This window comes from Drosophila biarmipes, chromosome 3L (genome assembly GCF_025231255.1).
Source record: "Drosophila biarmipes strain raj3 chromosome 3L, RU_DBia_V1.1, whole genome shotgun sequence".
Classification (NCBI taxonomy): domain Eukaryota; kingdom Metazoa; phylum Arthropoda; class Insecta; order Diptera; family Drosophilidae; genus Drosophila; species Drosophila biarmipes.
The window spans coordinates 26,261,123-26,282,188 of record NC_066613.1 but is presented as its reverse complement, the minus strand read 5'-3'; the positions used below and the strand labels follow the sequence as shown (position 1 = coordinate 26,282,188).

Sequence of the window (21,066 nt, the reverse complement as noted above, 5' to 3'; positions counted from 1 at the left end):
ATATTTCGAAAGCAAACTTAATAGTTTTATTTTTTAGTTCTTCACAATTTTAATACTAAAAATTTGATTTAAGAATACATTTCAAAGTCTTACTTCCGAGATCAGTCACAGCCTACAAGTTTTTGTCCACTCCTGACTAAGAGTTCCTTGCCTTACATTCAGCCTCTATCAGCCCCTTGATCCCATCGTGCATCTCCTTGATAATCTCGTACTCGGTGAGTCCCATTCGCCGCTGGTTGGATATATCGTGCACCCCGTCCTTGGCCTCCGAGTGCTCCCCCGACGTGCCGCGTATTTGCAGGCGGTACTTCTCTGCCAGCTGTTTCATCTCCTCCGGCTGGCACATGAGACTGGGCAGCCTTATGTGGACCGAGGCGCGTATGGAGGTGCCCAGGTTGGTGGGGCAGAATGTCAGGAAGCCCAGACGTTCATCCCTGTTGAACTCGAGCTGCTTGCCGAGGGCCTCCACGCCGCCCACCATGCGATCGTAGACCTTGCCCAGGTCGCCGCCCTTCTCCATCGAGATGATGCGTATGTGGTCCTCCTCGTTGCACCAGACCAGGAAGTTCTTGGCCTCGTTTAGGAAGATGCCGCGTCCGGTGGGCCAATAGCGAGAGGCCCCAGCGGCAGCCAAAAACCGATCGCCCTCCTTGAACAGAAAGTGATCAGCGATGAGCTGCTCCTGGACACACTTGTCCATTCCAGTCAAGGGCAAGTATTTGCCTTTGTATTCCCCGCTTAGGGTCATCACCGCCCCACAGATCTTGCTCTGCAGTTCCCCGTAGTCCTGCTCCGTCAGGCAGGGATTGAAGGGATATCCCTTGACGGCTCTTCCGCAGCGCACCCGAGTGGAAACGATGAAGTTGCCGTCGGGATCCAGGTTCTCGAAGTCCTTGCCCTTGCCAAAATTGAGCGCCGGCTGCTTGTCCGTCTTCCTGAAGCACTTGTGGTAGTCCTCGATTAGGGGATCAAAGAGATCAGCAAATACCTTATATGCCTCCGGGTCGGGGGCGTACACACCCATGCCGGAGTCATGATTACACAGTCCCGAGCTGATGCAGTGCATCAGGGTGGAGTTGAAGGAGGGAGTGGTCTGCGTCTTCAGCTTCTCGAAGATCTCCTTCGTCAGGTGCTTCTTCAGCAGCGACTTGGAGTTGGACTCGGCCAGCTTCTTGTAGCCCTCTTCCATTTGCTGCAGGACCTCCTTGTCGATCTTACCGCCACCTTTGCTGGCATAGCGGCTGATTGCCAGGCGCGTGCATCTACCCAGTAGCTGAAGTTCCAGCCGGGCTTTAAAATTTAACAGCATTTTTGAAGTGTTGAATTCGAAAGAATCAAAGCTGGGTGACCCTACTTGTGAAGTGACATTATACCGAAAGACCCAAATAAATGTACTAAGGAAAGCCACAAGATACATGTATCTGAGGTATACTACTTAAAAACAGTCGAGAGGTAGGAAACTTCGATTTAAGCTAAATGTAGAAAGCGCGGAGAGATGTTAGGTAAAGATTTAGACTGAATATTTAACATTGTTAAATCTAAAATAAATTTGGGGTTTTCAACTTATAAGATCTTTAGTTACAAGGTGCAAGTTACTTTATTTTATTTTTTGTTTCTTATTTTTATTTTAAATTTAAATATTTACTTTGTTGCCCAGTGTAAGTTCTTAGCTAAGTTTCAAACCACTGTTAGATACATGTATAATACATGTTTATATCTATGTCTAATGTAAAACGTATGTCAAATTGAATAAAATAAGTCAATAAGTAGCAAAGGCTATTTAAAACTTTAATTTTAATACAAATATTAAGTTAAGCAATATGGTCAATATTCTTGGCTTGTTAGGTATACAGGAAATATGAACAGCTGTTGCTTTTGTACATCTTACTATACAATCAAACTGGAATGCTACTGTAAACGTAATAAATTTATATTTGAGCCTTCAAGTCATGCTAAAATATTATAAAAATAAGCCGCGTTAAATATAATAACTTAACACAAGCCATCTCGACCTGTTCGCGTTCGCACAATTTAATTAAATGTTTGCAAGCTGTTGGCTCGTAAAACAGAGAACGCCAACACTTTTACGGCTTAAAGCTTAAATACCAAATCAAATATATTATAATTAGCAATAAAGAACAACAAAGGCGGCAACAACAACACGCCAACATGTGGCGCAAATAAAATTCAGATCCGAACGGCAACACCTTCTCAATAAAGCATCGTTATCCTCATTATCATTATCAACAGCTTTGACCGCAAACCGGATTTCGATTTTGGATATACTATACGTAGGTATGGACCAAGCTACACATAGAAATTCATTAGGTATATTAAAACAAGCGCAAATTAGAAATGCAGTGAGCGTCTCCTATTTCCATTTTTATCTCATAATCTACGAATTTTGACGCTTTTTGCCACCGTTTTTTCGAGAAGAAGCCAGCCGCGAATCGCCGAAAAATAAACCTAGCATTTAAAAAACACTTCTGAAGCACAGACGCCGACGAGATTTTATGTTTGTTTTTTGGACCTCCTTGTTTTTAGGTGAAAACGTGCAAATCCCATAATTTAATTGTTTCAGCATTTGAGATGCAAATTTATGCGCCAACAAATCCAATCGAAGACGAGGAGAAACACAAAGCGCTAATACAAAACTGAGCCCAAATTAGTCAAAGCAGCTTGAAACGCGGCTTCGTGTGGCGGGTGAATTATTTCGCGCTGCCTCGGCTTACATTATGCATAATCTATGCAAAGGTTTCTATGAATGGAGGATCGGTTTGCGGTGCGGCTTGCTCTTTGAACTATCAGCTGGCGCGGAGAAGTGGCTCGTCGGGCCTAGAAATTCTCCGTGGTCCATCTCCTGGCCGCACTTAAAAACTTAATTAAAAATATTAAACACGAAATGCTTGGCGCCACCGTTTAGGAAGCGCTCAAAAGTGGTCCGTGGAGCGCGGACCGCACACAGCCACGCAGCGCCGAGTTATCAGCTCAATTATGCAAGCTGAAAGGCAGCCGCCGGCCCACAGACAGATTTGTCGCATTTGACACGATAATGCACACAAGGAGTGACCACACCAAAGTCTCTCCATCCGCCTCGAACCGGCAGCGGCTTCTTGGCCGGCTCCCACTTCGTTTTGGCCTGGCCAATGGCCATAAAAGGTGCGATAAAACGAAAATTTCACAAGACGGCAGCAGCAGCACATGCACTGAGGGAAACAGTTTATTACGTTTAGTAAAGCAGAGAAAAAAGTTATTTTTAACATCCACTCTCAAATATATATAATTATTAAATATTTTCAAAAAACGTTTTCGATTTATTCCAAATGAGTTTCCTAGAATCCGTTTTCTTTATACATATTCATTTGGTTTCCTAATTATTTTTAACTCTGTCATTTTAAAGGTTATTACATAATTTTACTATATGTCTGCGTAATTGCTTTATTTTAAAAATACCATAAGTTTTTAATATTCAATTTCTTTATTTAAAGGCTCAAGAATTCGCGTTTATTCTTATAAAATACGTAGAGGACGCGATGGTTCTAAAGGTTCTGTTTACTCAGCCAATACTTTTCTCCTTGAAAGCATATAAACTGTTTTTCTCCGTGTAGCCAGCTCTGCGTCATCTCCTGCTTGGGGGATGGGGCTCAAATCGCAGGGGAGTTGGGTCGGCAAAGACCAAACGGCCTGAAAGCCGTCAAATCGCTGCTCATAATGGACGCCTTATCTTTCGAGAATTGCTTTAACTACTACCGGAGTTGGATGTGTTTCAGATACGTATGGCTGGAGTCGAGAATCGGCTGGTCACCTTAATGGAGAGCATTAATTTGTCTTTGGCCCGCCAAAGCCGTCGCCAACAACTTTTGGCCCAGGCAAACCTGTAAAAACGGAAATGCTGAAGGCTGCCGACTTCCCCACCGCCAAATAGTTTTGCATTTACCATAGTTTCCATTTTTGACTTGTTTATTTTGGCCAAAGACACTTAAAACGAATTAACAAAGTGTATGATTGCAGCGGGGTTCTTAGACGATCTTACGGGTAGAGTACAGTAGCTTACAAGGTATATGCACACGTTTCTCACTAATCACAACAGAAGATGGCTCCAACTCAAGTAGGTTGCTCCATGGTTTTGTTCAATAGGCCAAAATGGCGGAAATGCTGAAGCTGTTTCGCTTGGTGGAGGTCGAAGGCCTCGGCGATGTGGTGGGTGTGCTGGAGCCAACTGGTTGTGGAGCCACAGGACTGACTGGGGCTGGAGAGGGCACAAATGTGGCTGGCGGCATGGGTAGCACCTGGGGAGGAACGGCACCAAAGTAGGCAGCTGCAAGGTTGGGCGGCAGTCCGGAAGCTCCACTGGGTCCATAGCTCAAGGGATGACGGAGAAACGGGGACATGGAGCTGGGTGCTGGGGGTGCTCCGTAGTAAGCTGGCGATACGCTGCCCGTTGAGTCCTGCTCAAAGTCCTGGCGCTGACGCTTCGCCTGCGGGGAGTCGCAGCTGCTCACACTGGAGCCATCGTCCTCCGACTCCAGGCTGGAGTTGCCACTGCTGTTCATCTTCCTCTTGCAGCGGGACTGACCCGACTCGCGGAAGCCCTTGGCGAAGGGGTTGTTGTCGATCTTCAGTTTGGTAATGCGATCGTTCTGGAAGAAGACAAATTTAAAATTAATATGGGATCATAAATTAGAAATAAGAGAAAATGTATCTAAAAGATATTTTTGTGTATATCATTATAGAAAGAAACTTTTATAATAATATATACATGATACAAAGATACTCATGTTTGGAAACTTTAAAATCGAATTTAAATTGAAATCTACTGATGAAACTGAAAACCGATCTGTATTCTTTCCGTCTGACAGAAATCTGATCTACGAGGCGTCAGTAAGTAGCCGTCGGCTGGGAGGCACTTGAAGAGTTCCCCCTCGAGCATCCTAGTTAGGATCATCTCAAGTGCCTGACAAGGCGACAAATTTGGAAATGCCTCAATTAGCCGACGACCCCCGCGGAGCCTTTGTCTCGACAGAGATCCTCAATGGAGGAAGCTGAGGATGTGATGAGGACATGGTCTGGAACCCACCTGATAGGCCGTGACAGCCACGAACTCCGTCTCCGGGAAAACGAACGCCTGCTGAGGAGCCCAAGGAAGCTGGGTGAGCTCGCTGCTGCGGATGATGTGCAGGCGCGGCTGGTACTTGTGCATGCTGGCCAAAACGATCTGCAGGAAGTAGGATCATAATAAGTAACCCATTCTCTAAGAGTTTCAGAGATTTCAACTTACATGTCCGCTGCTGTCCAGGGTGTTGTTGGTCAACTTGACCTTGTTGAAGAGCAGGGCCTGGGACTGCCAGTGGGCACCGGTGGCCGGGCTGTCCGGATGCAGGTACATCCGCTGGGGGCTCTGGGGCTCGGCTCCTCCGGCCGGAACCCACTGGGAGCCGGAGAACTTGTAGCGGCAGTCGCCGATGGGCACCATCTCGAGGAGCACGCAATAGCTGGCCTCCTCCTCCAGGCCGCTGAGCGAGACCCGCATCGAGGGGAACATGCGTCTGCAAGAAGCAAGAGAATGGGACTTGATTAAGTGGCCTGCCACGAACTGCATATAAATCAGGGAGGAGGACTGCAGCATCGCCAAAGGAGGCGTCGCCCGCTCATCTATTCTATTTTACTTTATTTCGCCCTTGATTTGTGGTCCCCCGGCTAACAAGTGTGTAATTATGGACCCAGAGGCGGGCAGCGGGGAGTCTGACTCAGAGGTACAGTAGTAAGGCATAGCTCGGCTTAGCACATCGCATCGATTTAAAAGGTAACGCAAACAGAACTGAAAAGAGCCCAAAACAATATGCCACCGGCACATGATTAATTGTGCGGCAAATCGGTGGATCGAATGGAAGGGGAGATGTACCTCATAAAGCGGGGGAATCTGGCGCCAAGCAATTAGACAAATCTGGGAGTCGCCCTAGCGGCTTCCAAGCGTCGAATGCATGTCTAATGAGCCGAGAAAGTGACTGCCATAGCGGATTAAGCCACACAGAAAATAATGCCTATCTGGTTTTTAAAAAATATGTTTTTAAAATTGTAATAAAGAAAAGAATATATCAAGGGTTTTTAAGACAAACAAAGAGCAAAAACTATGTTTTTAAAACATATATTGTGTTTAAGATACGTTAGTTTATAGAAGACTACTGACATGATAATTTGTATACTTTTAAAACAATTTCGAGACTTGTTTTAAAAGCTCCTCAATTTTTCCCTGTGCATGTTTGCAACTTAAACCTCGAGTTCGGCTCATAATTATGTAAATTTGTCTCGGCTCCCGCTCGGTAGTCGCTGTTCGATAGTTCCCCTATCCGAGGCATCTTAGGGCCCCTACGCTCCAGTGCAGGGTCAGTGGAGGGAAGGGAAGGAAGGGAAAGGGCACCGCAGGGCAGGGCATTGTGGGCAAAGTGTGAAAAGCGCAGGTAGATCGGACAAACTCGATTGTCAACGCCGAAGCCGAAAGAAGAAAGATTTTATGATCGGTCCGGCGCCAGGGCGGCGTCTTCCTCTGGTCTTCTCCTCCGCCGGCTACACTCCGCACTTGTTGTCACTCCGCAGCGAGAGCTCCTGCTGCGTTTTGAATTATGGCCAGGCGCCACATTAGCAGCGGGAAAAATGGAAAGGTTCAGGAAAGAGGCCTTTCGGATAGGGAAAACTAACCCTGGGACAGGAGCAAATATTTACATAGGCCGTGCGCTGCACTTGACTTTGGGAAAACTCGGGCTATTTGCATAGGATAATGGGTTCGCGGGAAACTCACCGGCCGCTCTTTGTGATGATCATCTCGGTGCCGATTTTATGGAACTGCTGCCACAGATCGTTGTTCTCCAGCTTGGCCTCCACGCCGGGCAGGGTGGGGCGGCTGGGCAGCATCATTTGCGCCTGCTGGTGGTGGGGCATGTTGAATGGCAGCATCGATGGGAAGGGATCTGGAAGAGCGGGTTTGGTCGGTTCATTAGTTTGGCATGGGTACGAGGCTTCAAGGAGGTGGTTCTGAGATAAGCATAATTCGAGATTATCTGCTGGGACTTTGATGGGATTTGGCCATCCACTGTTATAAATTATCTAGAGACTAGGTACCGTTTGCGAAAGTACTATTAATAATTAATTTGTGAGGTAATAATAAAGATTGGATCCATAAAAATAAAGCTATTCAATAAAAATATAATATATATATATATATATATAATAATATAAGTTCTATAAAAAAGATTTTGAGCTGATCATTTTATAAATATTTTTCGAACTAAAACAAAGAACAGATTGCAGTAACTTGTGATATTTCTATCTTTTTAAATATATATAGTAATACAAAACCCCCTACTTCTTAGCTTTCAAAAACCATTTCCATTTGCCGACGGCACTTGGTCCCCCTCTACAAGTCTTAGATGAAAACCCACCTGGAATGCGCTGCATGATCTGCTGGCGGTAAATCTCGTGGGCCAGCTGCTGCTGCATCCGCATATCCATCAGCTCTTGCATGGAAAGCATTTCGAATCACTTGCACGGGTTGAGAGTCACTCGGAAAAATACGATGTGTCTGGGCTCTGATAATATCTTGTGGTGTTGGGTATCACTTCACTCGCTCGCCACTGAAGATGCGCTCTGGGGTTCTTTCACGCTCGACGTTTCGCAACGAACTGATCTCGAGCTGCTCCGCTCGAGTGGTAGCTCGGCGCGGCTCGCAGCCAGTTTTCCCCGATCTGCGATGCCCCGAGCTACCTGCTCTGCAGGGAAACCGGTTCTCCAGGGGAGTCTGCTGCGATTGGCCGGCTGGGGACGCCTACGCCGTGTGGTGGCTATGGTTATCCCGCTCTGGCGGAGATCGGCGGAGAGCACGCCATTTTGTGGACAGGGAGCGGGAAAAGCGAGCTGCGTGCAGCCGAGTGGCGAAGTTAACGCTTAGCCCTGTTGATTTTCATCAGCCGCAGTGTTTTTCTGCGCCACTGCCTCGCCACATGCCCTGTCTCCCTCTCGATCACTGTCAGTACGGCGAACCTGCAGATACAGATACATTTGGTGTAGTACGGCCTGTGGATATGGCGTTGCCTGTAATTCAGAAGTGAGATTTTCCACAGCGCGTCTGTCTGCTGTCTTCAGCTGCCGTTGCCTTTTCTTCTCTTGGGTTTTTTCGTTTCTTTCTCTTTTTTTGGCGCTGTCGGAAAATGTCCAATGCCATTTCCATTGCAGCCGTCTTCCGTTTGGAAGACTCCGTCTCCTTCTCCTGCCGCCGTCCCCCGTGTAATTAGCTGGGCTCGGTTCCCTATCTTCGATATCGTCTGGCGTTCCTCGGGTATTTATGTACTCCGCTGCAGACAGGTGAAACATAAATTTTGTTGGCTTTGTTAATTGCCCGTTTTGGAATTTCGATATGCCCTCGCTATTGATTTGCCAGCCGATGCGTTTGGCTAACCCAAAGCGGAGGAAAGGAAAACATCTTATGGCATATAGGTGCATAGTTGGAGGGCCTGGCTCGAGGGCCATTGATTAGTGCTTGTCAGCTTTGGAAATTACTGCAAAGTGCCTGCGGGTGGAGGCGGATTGAAATGCACATGCCTGGCACCCACAGGAAGTATGATAATCGCCTTTAAACGAGCTATTGATCATTAAGAACGCATTTCAATGAGTCACACTGTTACTGTGCAGTAATGATTTTCTTCAAAACAGTGATCCATTTAGGGTTCGGAAGTTACAGAAGTTAAGAAAAAATCACATTTTTACCGAAAACTAAGATCTTTATTTTCCGCCCAAAAACTTCAGTATTTTGGTCGAAACAGTAAAACTAATGGGCAAAACATGGAATGTCATACCTTGCTGAGCTCGTAAAAAAATTTCTAATCAATTGGCACTCACACCATTAAAATTTAATTTTTGAAAAAATTTCGCAAAAAATAACGATGCTACCCCTTAAAAAAAATTTAAAATTTGGAAAAAATTTTTAGTTTTTAGAAACAGCTTGAAAAAAACTGCGATCGATTACCTGGCTTGTAAGCTGATCAAAACAGTGCGCCTTTTAGGGTTCGGATCATTTTAGACCAAGTTACAGAAAAAAAGACTAAGGGAAAAATAAAATTTTCGACAAAAAACAGAGACCCTTATTTTCCGGGCAAAAATATCAGTATTTTGGTCGAAACAATAAAAGTAATGGACCAAAGATGGAATGTCATACCTTGCTGAGCTCGTGACAAAATTTCTGATCAATTGGCACTCACACCATTAAAATTTAATTTTTGAAAAAATTTCGCAAAAAATGACGATGCTACCCCTTATAAAAAATTGAAAATTTGAAAAAATTTTTAGTTTTTAGAAACAGCTTGAAAAAAACTGCGATCGATTACCAAGCTTGTTAGCTGTCCAAAACAGTGCGCCTTTTTGGGTTCAGCCCATTTTTGACCAAGTTGCAGCCAAAAAGGACTAAGAAAAAATCAAATTTTCGCCAAAAACTAAGATTCATATTTCCGCCCAACAAAATTCAGTATTTGGGTCGAAGAAATAAAAGTAAAGGACCAATTGGAAATACTTTTTGGTTTTACTTTTAATTAAAAAAGGATTCGTATATTTGAAAATGTGCTTATATATATTTAAATAAGTTTAATATACCTCTTTCGAGGCTGAAATCCATAAATCCACTATAAAGGTATTAGCTTTATAGTGTCATTGATATTGATCCTGATCTCTCGCATTGCAATTAGCCACAGCCCAGATCTGCCAACTAAAAGGGCAACCAGCGACAGACATGCGTTTATCCCGCGTCTCGTCGCCAGCAAATAATTTCAGGCTTGAGTTCGCCGCCAGTCGACTAGAAAGAAAGTCTGTGTCGCAGAGCCTCTATTAAATTAGCATTTCGCCGTCGTTCGGCACGCTCTTCCGAATGGTGTCCATTCCCATGTCCCCAGATGCATTCCGTCTCCGGAACCGTCCGAGACGGCATATCGCCGGTGCTTAGCCAGCTGACTACGATGAAGATGATGACTTCTCGCTGCGAGCGGCGCCAGAGGATCGTAAAAATATTTTTATACAAATATCGGAGCAGTTAGAACAAAAGATTTGATTTGGAATCGTAAACGTAACGCTTCACGCCTTTGGGAAGACCGACAAAGGGATCTCACACAAAAGACGGTAGTCGCAGCTGGAGGATGCAGATCTCTCTGTCTTCAGATAATGTGTATCTGAAACCCCTGGATAGCTCAGGTGTAATTGCGTCATGCGGGTGCAGGGAAAACTAGATCGAAGTAGGACTCAGGGACATAAGTTGACGCGACACCGGCACTGCCCACAAAGTGACCACGTTCCGAGGATCTCTGGGAATCCAAGGGTTGGAGACAGAGACAGGTCGTTTTGCGGTGTGTGCTGCGCTGGGTGTGAAGTGTCCCGTGGGCGGCGGTGTCCTTAGTTGCTTGAGATGTTGCCCACGCCCTACCTGAGCCCTCTCCCTCTCTTCTGTCGCCTGTCGCCAATTGAAGTAATAATTTTCTATTGTCCTGCGACGCGTCTTCCCATAAAGCAAAGGACTCTCGGAGTCCTCGGAGACGCGACAAGTGGCCGCGTTCCCTGCGCTCAAGTAGCCGCTGGCGCCAGACGATCCAGAGGATATCTTTGTGAGTCCGCTATCTGCCGCCCTGGATCTGCAGATGCTGCACGGTAGCGGTCAAGCTGCCAGAGGTTGACAACGACATATGTACGTTCGTGCTGGATAAGATTGGACCCGAGCAGATTACCCAAGGAGGAGGGGTATGGCTCCTCGCTATACGGGTGGACGGAAGCTCCCGAGCAACCCACACAACCGCTGGCAATTAACATATAACCCGTCGACTATCAAAATGACCAGCCATATTCATATATTAAAAGACCATCAGCTTATAAATGCCCATGATCACTGAGACAGGTTACGTTTCCCCCAGTTCGACAGATCAATAAATCATGGACAACCCTAATTAACCAGCTCGCAGCCATGGAAACCCGTGTGTCACCTGCCTGGTGGCTCAGAAGATGGGAAGATTGGAGATCTGGAAGATCGTGAGCTGCCAAAACTACAAGTTACACATAATTCACCCGAGACAAAGGCAAATGTCATAAAATCATATAAATGATATAAGCGACACTGTCTGCGCCTAATAAGCCAGGGCGTGGCCTCCAGACCCGTCCCAGTCCAGAGAAATCCTGGGAAAACGGTTGGGCATAAAGATGCAAACTACACGATAAAGTTAGCTGGTTAGGCGCCTGCAACTAAATGCTAAACGAGTTAACCCGCTGATAGAGATCTCCTCTGCATTTTTTCGAGTCCCCAGCCTCTTCTGGGTTTTTGGTAGATACTAAGGTGCGTCGAGAGCATCATTAGGGCAGGAAGACGAAGGTAACTCCGGGACTCCAGACCACAAGCAACGATGATTTAATTTTCCAACACGCTTTCTACCACGCTAGCATATAGTTTTGGACCTCGTTTTCTGTATTCTGTATTTGGTTTTTGGTTTTTGGTTTTCGGTATTTCTGGGATGATCGATGGCCTGTCGCTGAGATGATCACTTTCTGTGGCTGCCTAGCGGCTACTAGTTGAGATACTTAACGACGACCCAAGAGGGCGCCATCGGGCCTTATAATTTGTTAAGATGTTTGGTCGATCCATCGATCGCTGGCTGGATTGATGGGCCTTTCTCTGCATAACATTTATGTATATTTCTCACGGCGAGAGCTGGGATGCCTGGGATGGGGCGCCCGAAGTGCTTGGAGCAGGCTTTTCCCGGGCTACCGATTATCACCGGAGACGCCATCATCGCCTTATCAGCGACTCGGCATCTGGGGAACATTAAATGGCTACTTAAGATACTGGGATTCCCGCCGGAGGTATCGCTTCTACCATATCGATTACCGCTCGGCCGAGGGCAATTGACCTGAACCCAACAGAAGTCGAACGGTGTAATCGATACGATCGGCGCAATCGTTGATCTTTTGCCAGGCGGAAATTTAGCAACTCTGTCGGCATTTCCAGCCTGTGATCACTAATCTCTGGGCTATGATCTACGATTGCCCCGGGGCCGCCTGCCGCCTGCCAATTGCCATTTGCTGTTTGCTGTTTGCTGTTTGCCAAATCCCCTGCAGCCCCTAAGATGAATCGCATCCACCCATTTCCACCAACTCATCTCGCATGCCGCTCACAACTCACTCGCACTAATTAAAATAAATTCTGTCAGACATTCTCGTTTAATTTTTTCGCGCACCTTGCCGTTTTTGTTCGGTTTTTTGGCCAGGCTAATGGAGGCCGAGAGCCATCCGATCGAACTGGCCAAAGTTGAAGCGAGAAAACAAGCAATAAATACGTCAGCCAATACGTCAAAGGCAGTGGCAGTCGTCTGGCTGACAGACCGACTGCGCTCGCCACTTAAAATGCACATTATTAATTAGTTGTTATAATTGCATTTAAAAATCCATTAATATTTATAGAATGCATAATAGCTAATGAGGCCCGGGGTCTGGAGTCCGAACTGGAGCTCCGGCTCCCGGGACGGCGACATCGACGCCTCCAAATGTCAAAACGGTCTGATTCCGGCCCCAAGTTTGGCAATTTATGCGGCCAGCATCGCAATGTGTGGCATATTTGAAGCCCAATCACAAGTTGCCTTTGACAAATTCTCCAAGAATGTGTCTGAAAGATTGTAGGGGACTGCGGCGGGCATATCAGCAGGGTGCAGAAAAAGGATTGGGGGAAAGAAATACACTAAATTGTAATACTTTGTAAAAATATGAATATTATCTTCAAATGATTCAGTTCCCATCTTTCCATTTTTAAATTTAAGGTATAAAATCTTTTTCAAAATGGGGTACTGCTTTTATAAGAGTTTTCACTAGAATTCGTTAAATCATTTTAGTCTTTTTTATTCCAAGCTATAGTAGTGTCAATCCATTAATGTATACACTTATTTAAAATAAGATATAAACAATCTATATTTAATTTTCTTAATTTTACCATCTGCTCCCTGAAATGGGAGGATCAGCAAGCTAACGAGGTTTGTCACGGCACAGTGCCCTATCTATTTTCAGGATAACTAGAGATAGCCAAGGTCGATTTATGGTTCCATAATTGCTTATCCTCGGTCCTATCTGCCTGGGTCCGCTCACACCTGATATTGATATCCTGCCGTAAATCTGTAGCGCACTCCGTGGCCCCAGATGCCTGACGCTCCCCCAAGCGAAGCCCATGTACTTTTCTGGTCCAGCGAGCCTTCATAAATATTTATACCTCGTCATTGAGTCCAATTTTTTATAACGCATATTAAATTGTAAATTAAAAACAAATTTTCGTTGACTTTTCTACACTCGGGCCCGGTCGTGTGTTTTATTGCAGTGATATATCGGTGTATATAGCGATCTCCCAAAACGAACCCGAGCGTCCGAACCCATAATTAAATTTTAACATTTCCACCTTTTTATGCTCTGCTGCGCTGCGCCGTCCAATGCTTCAGATGCGGAGATGCAGAGAGCCACAAGATCCAGGGAGCCGAGGTCCAGAGATGAGTTTCTCAGGCCGCTCGACCCACGCTGTTCTGCTCCAGCCGCGATCGGTGGAAAAAGGGTGAAATATATCACTGGCGCCAGGCCACCGCCCGCTGGGTCCCAATGTGGTAAATTTTTTATTGCAGCCGTTTAGGCGAGCCTTTGACGGCCAAGGACATCAATCAAAAATTGTGAGATTCGGTGATGCGATGGTGCGATCGCGGGTTCGTGTTCGCTTTTTGGGGAACTTTACGACCGGGTTTACGGGCTTGCGTTTGGGGGCCTGACCATTAGAGGGCTGGATTTGAATGCCCCGGCGAAGCGTTAATATGATAATACGCACCTCTGTCTCTAGGCTCGGGAGCCTGCTGCCTCTTTCTCTTTTATGGAATAAGCAATTAAAACTGAATTTGAGGCAGCAGCATGCTGGCACCTTAATGGCCGCCATTTAATTGGATTTCAATGTTTCCCCAGAGCTCGTCGCGCGGTGGGTCCCGGGCAGCGATTCCCAGATTCGCTGGATAGTAAACATTAATTAATTTAAACATTTATATTGGGAGTTTATTAACCCGCGCCAGGGCGTGGGCCTCAGGCTAGATAAGCGCTGCGTTTACGACCTCATGTCTGTGGTCTGATTGAGTTATGAATGCTGCGGAGGAGTTGACAGTCGAGAATCTTTGGCATGGGATCGCCTTTCTCCAGGCAGATGCTTCACTGCGCCTGCAAATGTCAGGTTATTTTGTCAATTTACATGACTACCGAACACCCACAAAAGTCAAGAGCAGAAGTGTAATCCTAGCCAGGCATACCCGTGGAAGGCCCCACATTAGTCAGGCCCACAACTAGACAAATCCATTTGTAACCCAACCAGATGAGAGTCACCCGTAACACCCATCCACGCCCCCGAGATGCCGGAGGAGAAAGAGAACCCTTCACTTAGAGGCGACCAGACAGGCACGCACAGTTGGTCAGTTTTTGGAAAGGGACTGGCGACTGACGCGACGTCTTCGACCACGCCCCTGTCTCCCGAGCGAGGAAAGTGACTCAGGCTCTCACCCCTCCCACCGGGAACTGTCGTGGAGGCGACCTACAAACCTCGGAGATCCCACAAGTCGGCTTTAATATGTGAATGCGCTGATTGCCTCCGCTTTTTAATAAAATGATAACTTTTAGACCAGACAAATATTTCATTTCCTTTTCGGCGCTGGCGACGACGCAGACGGCGACCGGAGGCAGACCCAAAAACCAACAAGCAGGGCCCAGAACTCAGAGCCCAGAACCCGAAAGTCATCATCGGGCGGGGGGCAGGGCCAGAGGCACCACGGTGATGACGGTGATCGCTCTGCAGCACAAATTGGAGACGGGCCCGAACGTATTTGCACCTCCGAATTCCGTGTGGGCAATCCTCGCCAGAAACGGGCTGCACTTGGAGAAAAGAAAGTAATACGAGAATTCCCTTTAAAAATATCATTATTCATACAGGTTCAACTTAACAAATAATTTGAAGGGATCAGACTTTTTTAAAAAGTAATTAGAGTGGTTTCTAAAAATGTATTAAAATGTCCTTCGGCAAAGCTTACTTATGATCGGATATTGATATTTTTAGCTAAATGATATAAATATTTAAGTTATATATTATAATTTATTTATTTTCTTTTTAATAATCTTACCATCTACTTAGTTTTTAATTTTAAAAACCTCTTATCCGTGCATATAAATAAATCCTCAAATTAATAAACTAATAAAATATTTTCGCGAGTGTAGACGGCGTTAGCGCCAGTCGGCTGCCAGTTGGTGAAGGGCCAGGCCCTCCTCCTCCAGCTCGTCCTCCCCCTTTCCCCTCCGCATCTCGACCAGGCTAACAAGCTGGTTCTGCCCCAAGTTCGGAGTTCGTGCGTCTTTCTTGTGTGTGTGGCATGGTGTGGACGGGCGGTGGCAAGATCGTTTAGCAGCACAACGGCGCACTTCATTGCCCCAAGACTCTGCCCCTTTCCCTGTCCCTACCCCTGACCCAGCCCCCTTTACTCCTCCCCTGAGCCCGGCTTTCCAGCCAAATTTGCTCGCAACATGTAGAAATTGCTGCCCATTTGTTCGTCCCCTCGCTGCTCTTGGAGCCAGGTCCAGATTATATGGCCGCGGCCTGGCGCCAGCTTTTGGGCTGCCCAAATGCGGCCTTTAATGAAATCTTGCGGTGCAGCTTGCCTCGGCCGCACAGTGGTTTTGGCAGCCCCTCGGGGTTCCGTTCCCGACTGCATCTCCCCATAATCTGGCCTGGGTTATTTAAGTCGTAGGGTATCCGGGGCGCAAGGGGGTCAGTGCTGACTGATTGGGGAAGTTTGCCGGTGGTCTGATAGTTCGGTCGAGTTGAGGAAGTCATTAAGCTATGATTCGACATAGGTTGTGTGGCGACGTTTCGGATAACGTCATTATTAAATGTCCAAAAAATATATTTTTAATTTTCCTTAGATTGTTGTAATACTAAAAGTATATTAGATCATAAGACCATCTAAAAATGGGTTTCAAACCTACAGATACAACATTTTCCAGCGTAGGTTCTCCTAATTTTGACCATGATACGGGACCAGGAGTACCAACACCCTATAGCTCACAGCAAATTCGTTGAGGCCCGACCCGAACTCTGTACAGGGAGATGGAATCTCCTCTGCTGTTGGCGCTAACGAGACTTTTGACAGGTTGATTCATGCTCACGTCTCTGACTTGGCTTATTTGACCCAAAGTAGGGGCTGGCTGACTGGCTGACTGGCTGACTGGACCCACCAAACAGTCTCAGCCCCAGATCCGGCATCAGCCTCAACTTCAACCGTTGCGAGCTGTCCGAAGCGACCGCCCGTCCATTTGTTTGTTTTTCTTATGCTTTCGGGGAGTTGGCCAAGAAACAGCACAACGAAAAAACATTTTTATTAATGACCACAAGGGCCACGCAATTGCAATGGGCGCCAAAAGGGCCACTTGGCTGGGAAGTTCGAGTGGCAGGGGATTGGCTGGGCGGGGAAGCAGTGTTGGGAACTATTTATTACAGAGGGCAGCCAAATCAAAGGGATTTCTGCTAGATATGTAAATCTAATTACAGAATTTCAGCTAAAGTAAATGGAGGAAATAACAATAATTTTAGAAACTAGAGTTTAAAGATAAGCTGTTGAAATGTAATGCACGAAGGATGCACAATACGATATACTAAAAATCAAGCTGAAACAAAAATATTTGAAATTATTTATCAAAGAATAAAATTTATGTAATGATATGGTGTATTGTCTGTAGATGTATTTTTAAGGATAAATATGGATATCATGGATATCATAAGGGGAGCTTGTAAAACCCGACAGCTTCAGCTAGGTTCCCGCCAGGTGGGCAACCCTCGTAGGCAGTCATCCGCTTACGTGCACTGGGGGGCAGAGCCCAGCGCCAGTTTTGAGTATGTGTTGAAATGTGGTAATTTGTCTCGCTTAGAGACGAATGCGCCCGTCTGCCCCGCCAAGTGGGGCCCACACTGTGGTGGCATCGTTTCATTAATAAAACATTTGTTCGCCCGAAGCCCGCTGAAGCCGGCTGACGGATGGCTGTGGATGCAGTTGCTCCGGCCTCGGTCGGTCCTAAGCTCGGCTCTCCATAATTCATAAATGCCAATGCCAACTGTTAACTCAACTACTGGTATTGAGTTTTTGTCAATAGTCCGGAATTAGAGAAACACCGGCGGAGCAAGCGGAGCTTTTCCGCCTCCAGCAGTTCCAGCCCCCATCTGTGGGGCGACCCACCTGCTCCGCCCCTGCCCCCCAACCCACCCGTATTGTAGCCGGGCAAACAATAAATTTCACAGGTTAACGCGATCGCATAATGAGCCACGACGTCGTCCGAGTTGCAAACAAGCAAACAGCAGCGGGAGCAACGGATTCAACACTTTTTTACCCCATCCCGTGATCTCGGTCTTGGAACGCCTGTTGGCCGGCCGGCTGTTTGCCTAGCCGCCAGTCGACTTTTTCAGGGAACTGCCAGCGATTCAATAGAATTAATTTACGCCTCACGTTGCAGGCACTCGCAACCTGCAACTTTTGTCCAGTAGCTGCCGTTGGAGCGCCCGATGTTGGAGCACCAGGTCGCCCCATCTGGCCGGGTGCACAGGGGAAAATATCATACGCGTAAACCATACTATTAAATTTAAAGATATTATATTAAAATTAAGCTAACCAAATTAGGAACTGCATAAAAATAGAGCAAACATTTCAAGGTCTACCTCTAAAACCTTATCAAGGAGAGGTTGAATACAAGAGGATACTATATCGCAAAAAAATGTATAATAAAAACAGTTAAAATTTTAAAACATCTTTAATTGGTTATTTTAAACACTTTAAAGCTCTGTAAAGAGGATAGGTTAGGTATACCTGAAAACCGAGATGACAAAATCAAGCCCATACCCCTCCGGCGGCCATTTCTCTGTGTGTAACCACCTCTGGTAGCTATTTATAAAAGTTATCAATATGATTGTAAGCGTTTGGAAAATATTTGTGTCCCAAGGTGTTAGAATGCATTTGCATAAACACTTGAGGCGTTGTCGAGCCTCGCTTAGAGAGCCAGAAGCGAATCGAATGATAGAGCTCCAGCACCTGGCTGCCGTCCAGTCCCCGGGAAATTCAATTACCTTTCATCTCCAACTACCGTGCGTGGAGAACAAAGCGAAATTAGTGGGAAAATAGCGAAGCTATCCCGACCAGACAATAGGGGCAAAGGCAAATCCCATTACCCAGCAGTAGCTCCACGCCTGAAAAGAGCAGAGCGCTGGAGATGTTGCCACTTCACACTGGGCCATTGAAGAAGTGCGTCGCAGGACCCCTGACATTGCCACCAGACTAAGACACCACCACTGCTCCGGGGGCTGGCCTGGAGGAGCGGCTGTTCTTGAAAGAGCCTACCAATTTGGCTTAAAATCACGGTACACTGATCAAAGGCAGCTGCGACTCGATGACGAGATGTCTGGCGAAAGTGCAGTGACGTGTGGATCGGGATGGGATAGGTATCTACCGATCGGGAGATCAGAGGTCGGGGCCTCTGACGATAAGCTGCTGCCATTGATATCACCTCCGCACCACGGTACCTGTGATCCAGTTTACAAGCCAACATCGCTCCAGATATTCGACTGGCTTGTCAATTGGGCGGACAACGATATTGTTATGCTTATTACACCGACGCGGCTACCGAAAGTGGGAACTCCCTCCCTCTTCGCCCAGAGTGTAGGAGTGCGGAGTTCGGAGCTCGCAGCCCGGAGTTCTGACGACCGACCGACGGGGATTATCTCCTTATCAGCCCTAATCTCAAGTAGTTAATAAAGTGCGATGCTTTGTACTTTAACCGCGTCCATTGTTGGCCAGAAGACACCGCCGAGAGGAGAGGATGCCGAGACTGAGGCTGAGGCTGGCCCGGATCCGTTGAGTGTGCGCCGATGCAGATAATCGTTTGTGGTATATGCCGAAAGATCTGGAGTACTGCCCGAAGAACCGAACCGGGCATGATTATCATAGAGGTAAAGAGTGGTCTCTGGCCTGGGAAGACCTTATCTGGACATTGGAATGCAATTGATACTCGGGAAAGCTTGGTCAGAGGTAATAAGGTTTAACCATATCATCATTTTTCTCATGGACCTCAGGAAAAAGTACTTATATGCATAGATATAATAATATTTGAATGGAAAACCAAATAAAGATTGCATTGTAGCATTGCTTTTCCCTTAGAATCTTAAATAGAAAGGAAATACAAATAATATAAAATAAAATCATAGAGCTTCGTATTCTGTTTTTAACAGTAAATTAATCCCAACTCTTTCCTCTGCTAAATTAGGTACCACTTATAATTTATCCTGTAAAATATTTTAAAGCAAACCTAAAACCAAATGTTTGCTTTCACTACGTTGATACAATTTTGTCCTTAACCAAACTGTTATTCTTTGGCTTGTTTATGTTACATTTTAGGATCCCAAACCCGATCCCATGCCATCAGGGAACGCACATCCTTCGCCGAAGATTTCCAGATAACACCGGCTATGCCAACACTCTGATCCAGCTGCAGGATAGCTGCCACTTAAGCCAAACAAGGGCTCCCCAGCCGAAATCCAAACAGATATTGTCAAACAGATGACAACCGTCCGAGGTCGTCGATTGTCCCCAGCTTTTGATGGGAAACGCGAACAAGGAGCGACATAGTGTCAACAATGGCAAAACGATGTTATCCTTTAACCAAGCCTCTTGTGGCGAACCCAAATCCCATTTGGCACAAACAATTTAAGCGAAAATTGTTTAAGCAGCAGTGAAAGTAGACCGCAAGATGTGCGCATACGTATGTCTTCCATGTCCCCAGGCCCAACCCAAGCCCATCTCGGCGAGAATGGGAAATCCTTTGAGCAAATCTTTGTGACAAACAAAAGTGCACACATATCGTTAGGGAAATGAAAACAAACCCAGGGAAAATGGGATCTTCGAGGCTGCGACAAACTGTAAAAACAAATTGCGCTTTGTTTCAATTATACAAGGATTACATGGGAGTGGAAAATGGATGAGTCGCTGAAGAGGATCGCTCTGCCCAGAGACCCAGAGATCCGGAGAGCCATCTCAAGTGGTTCGCTCTAAGGGCGGCGGCGTCTGTCTGTACAATTTGCACTTGATTTTAAGTAGGTGATTTCTATTATGCGAGACATTAGCTGTCATACAAACGCCCTATTCAAGCCCAAGGGCCATCTCAGCCCGATCCCGATCCCAGTCGTCTTCGAGCACTTGATTAGCATATGAGCACCCGCATGGTGGCCATAAAATCTCAAGTACCCTGGTCATTGTCTTGGTAACGCCGGTGCCTCAGCCGCCTTTACAAGTACTTACTATATGCACCTCAGAGTAGGTAGGACGGTGGGATGGGCAATAAAACCGCAGGTCCTGCAGCTTTGCGCCGGATTTTCCAGCTACGCTCGTCAATGGCCGGGACGCGGGGAAATTCGCTGGAATTTCCTAGCCAGCGGCCAGTTGATGTGCCATAAAATTATAGCGGCTCATAAAATTCATTAATCGCTGCTAAATGCGCGTCATTAGTCAACACGCGGCTTTGGTACTTCTACTTGGCTATCCTGGCCTGGCTCTAACCTGGGACCTAGACCTGGATGGTTAGAAAGAGGCCACTTTTCCTGGAAACACACCGCAGGCCGCGGCAACGTGTCAGTTCGGAGGATGAGGACGAGGTCGAGGACTAACGAGTTGGATTGCCGGCACGGAGGCGGGCCAAAGACCAGGAATCGGCGACAGCGCGTCGCGTGAAAATGGTGATTAATGCCTTTAGAGCGTGGATTTAATATGGAACACGGTCCAGCTAATCAGCTGCCCCAGGTAGCAGCGCCCAGAATGGAAACCTACGTGGAGAGCCCCGCACAAGTGCGATTGATAAAGGCTAAGATGAGGCTGGATTGCTCTGGGGCAGGAGGTGGCTTAATAAACTTAAAGACGAGGATTTCAGACAGTTATCAGCTAGGGATTAAACCGTCTTAAATTAAAT

At 46.5% G+C, this 21,066-nt stretch overlaps 2 protein-coding genes across 2 annotated transcripts; both read right to left on the bottom strand.

The window, feature by feature from the left end:
* Positions 1 to 3: 3 nt before the first annotated feature.
* LOC108031194 (arginine kinase) lies at positions 4 to 1,379 on the bottom strand. The gene has a single exon (XM_017104418.3). The coding sequence runs from the start codon at positions 1,307 to 1,309 to the stop codon at positions 137 to 139; it is 1,173 nt and encodes a 390-aa protein (XP_016959907.1). The 5' UTR covers positions 1,310 to 1,379; the 3' UTR covers positions 4 to 136.
* A 2,563-nt stretch (positions 1,380 to 3,942) lies between these two features.
* LOC108028243 (T-box transcription factor TBX6) lies at positions 3,943 to 7,678 on the bottom strand. The gene is made up of 5 exons (XM_017099924.3): positions 7,437 to 7,678; positions 6,797 to 6,965; positions 5,279 to 5,546; positions 5,078 to 5,215; positions 3,943 to 4,640 (listed from the first exon to the last, which is right to left on the bottom strand). Exons 1-5 carry the CDS (start codon positions 7,525 to 7,527, stop codon positions 4,131 to 4,133), a joined length of 1,176 nt encoding a protein of 391 aa, XP_016955413.1. The 5' UTR covers positions 7,528 to 7,678; the 3' UTR covers positions 3,943 to 4,130.
* Positions 7,679 to 21,066: the final 13,388 nt, after the last annotated feature.

Excerpts from the sequence above, each read along its gene's own strand:
- LOC108028243 (XM_017099924.3), bottom strand. The coding sequence starts at position 7,527 with ATGCTTTCCATGCAAGAGCTGATGGATATGCGGATGCAGCAGCAGCTG. Across the intron at positions 5,547-6,796 it reads ATCATCACAAAGAGCGGCCG|ACGCATGTTCCCCTCGATGC; the intron begins GTGAGTTTCCCG and ends TGCTTCTTGCAG. Across the intron at positions 4,641-5,077 it reads TGGCTGTCACGGCCTATCAG|AACGATCGCATTACCAAACT; the intron begins GTGGGTTCCAGA and ends GTCTTCTTCCAG.
- LOC108031194 (XM_017104418.3), bottom strand. The coding sequence starts at position 1,309 with ATGCTGTTAAATTTTAAAGCCCGGCTGGAACTTCAGCTACTGGGTAGA.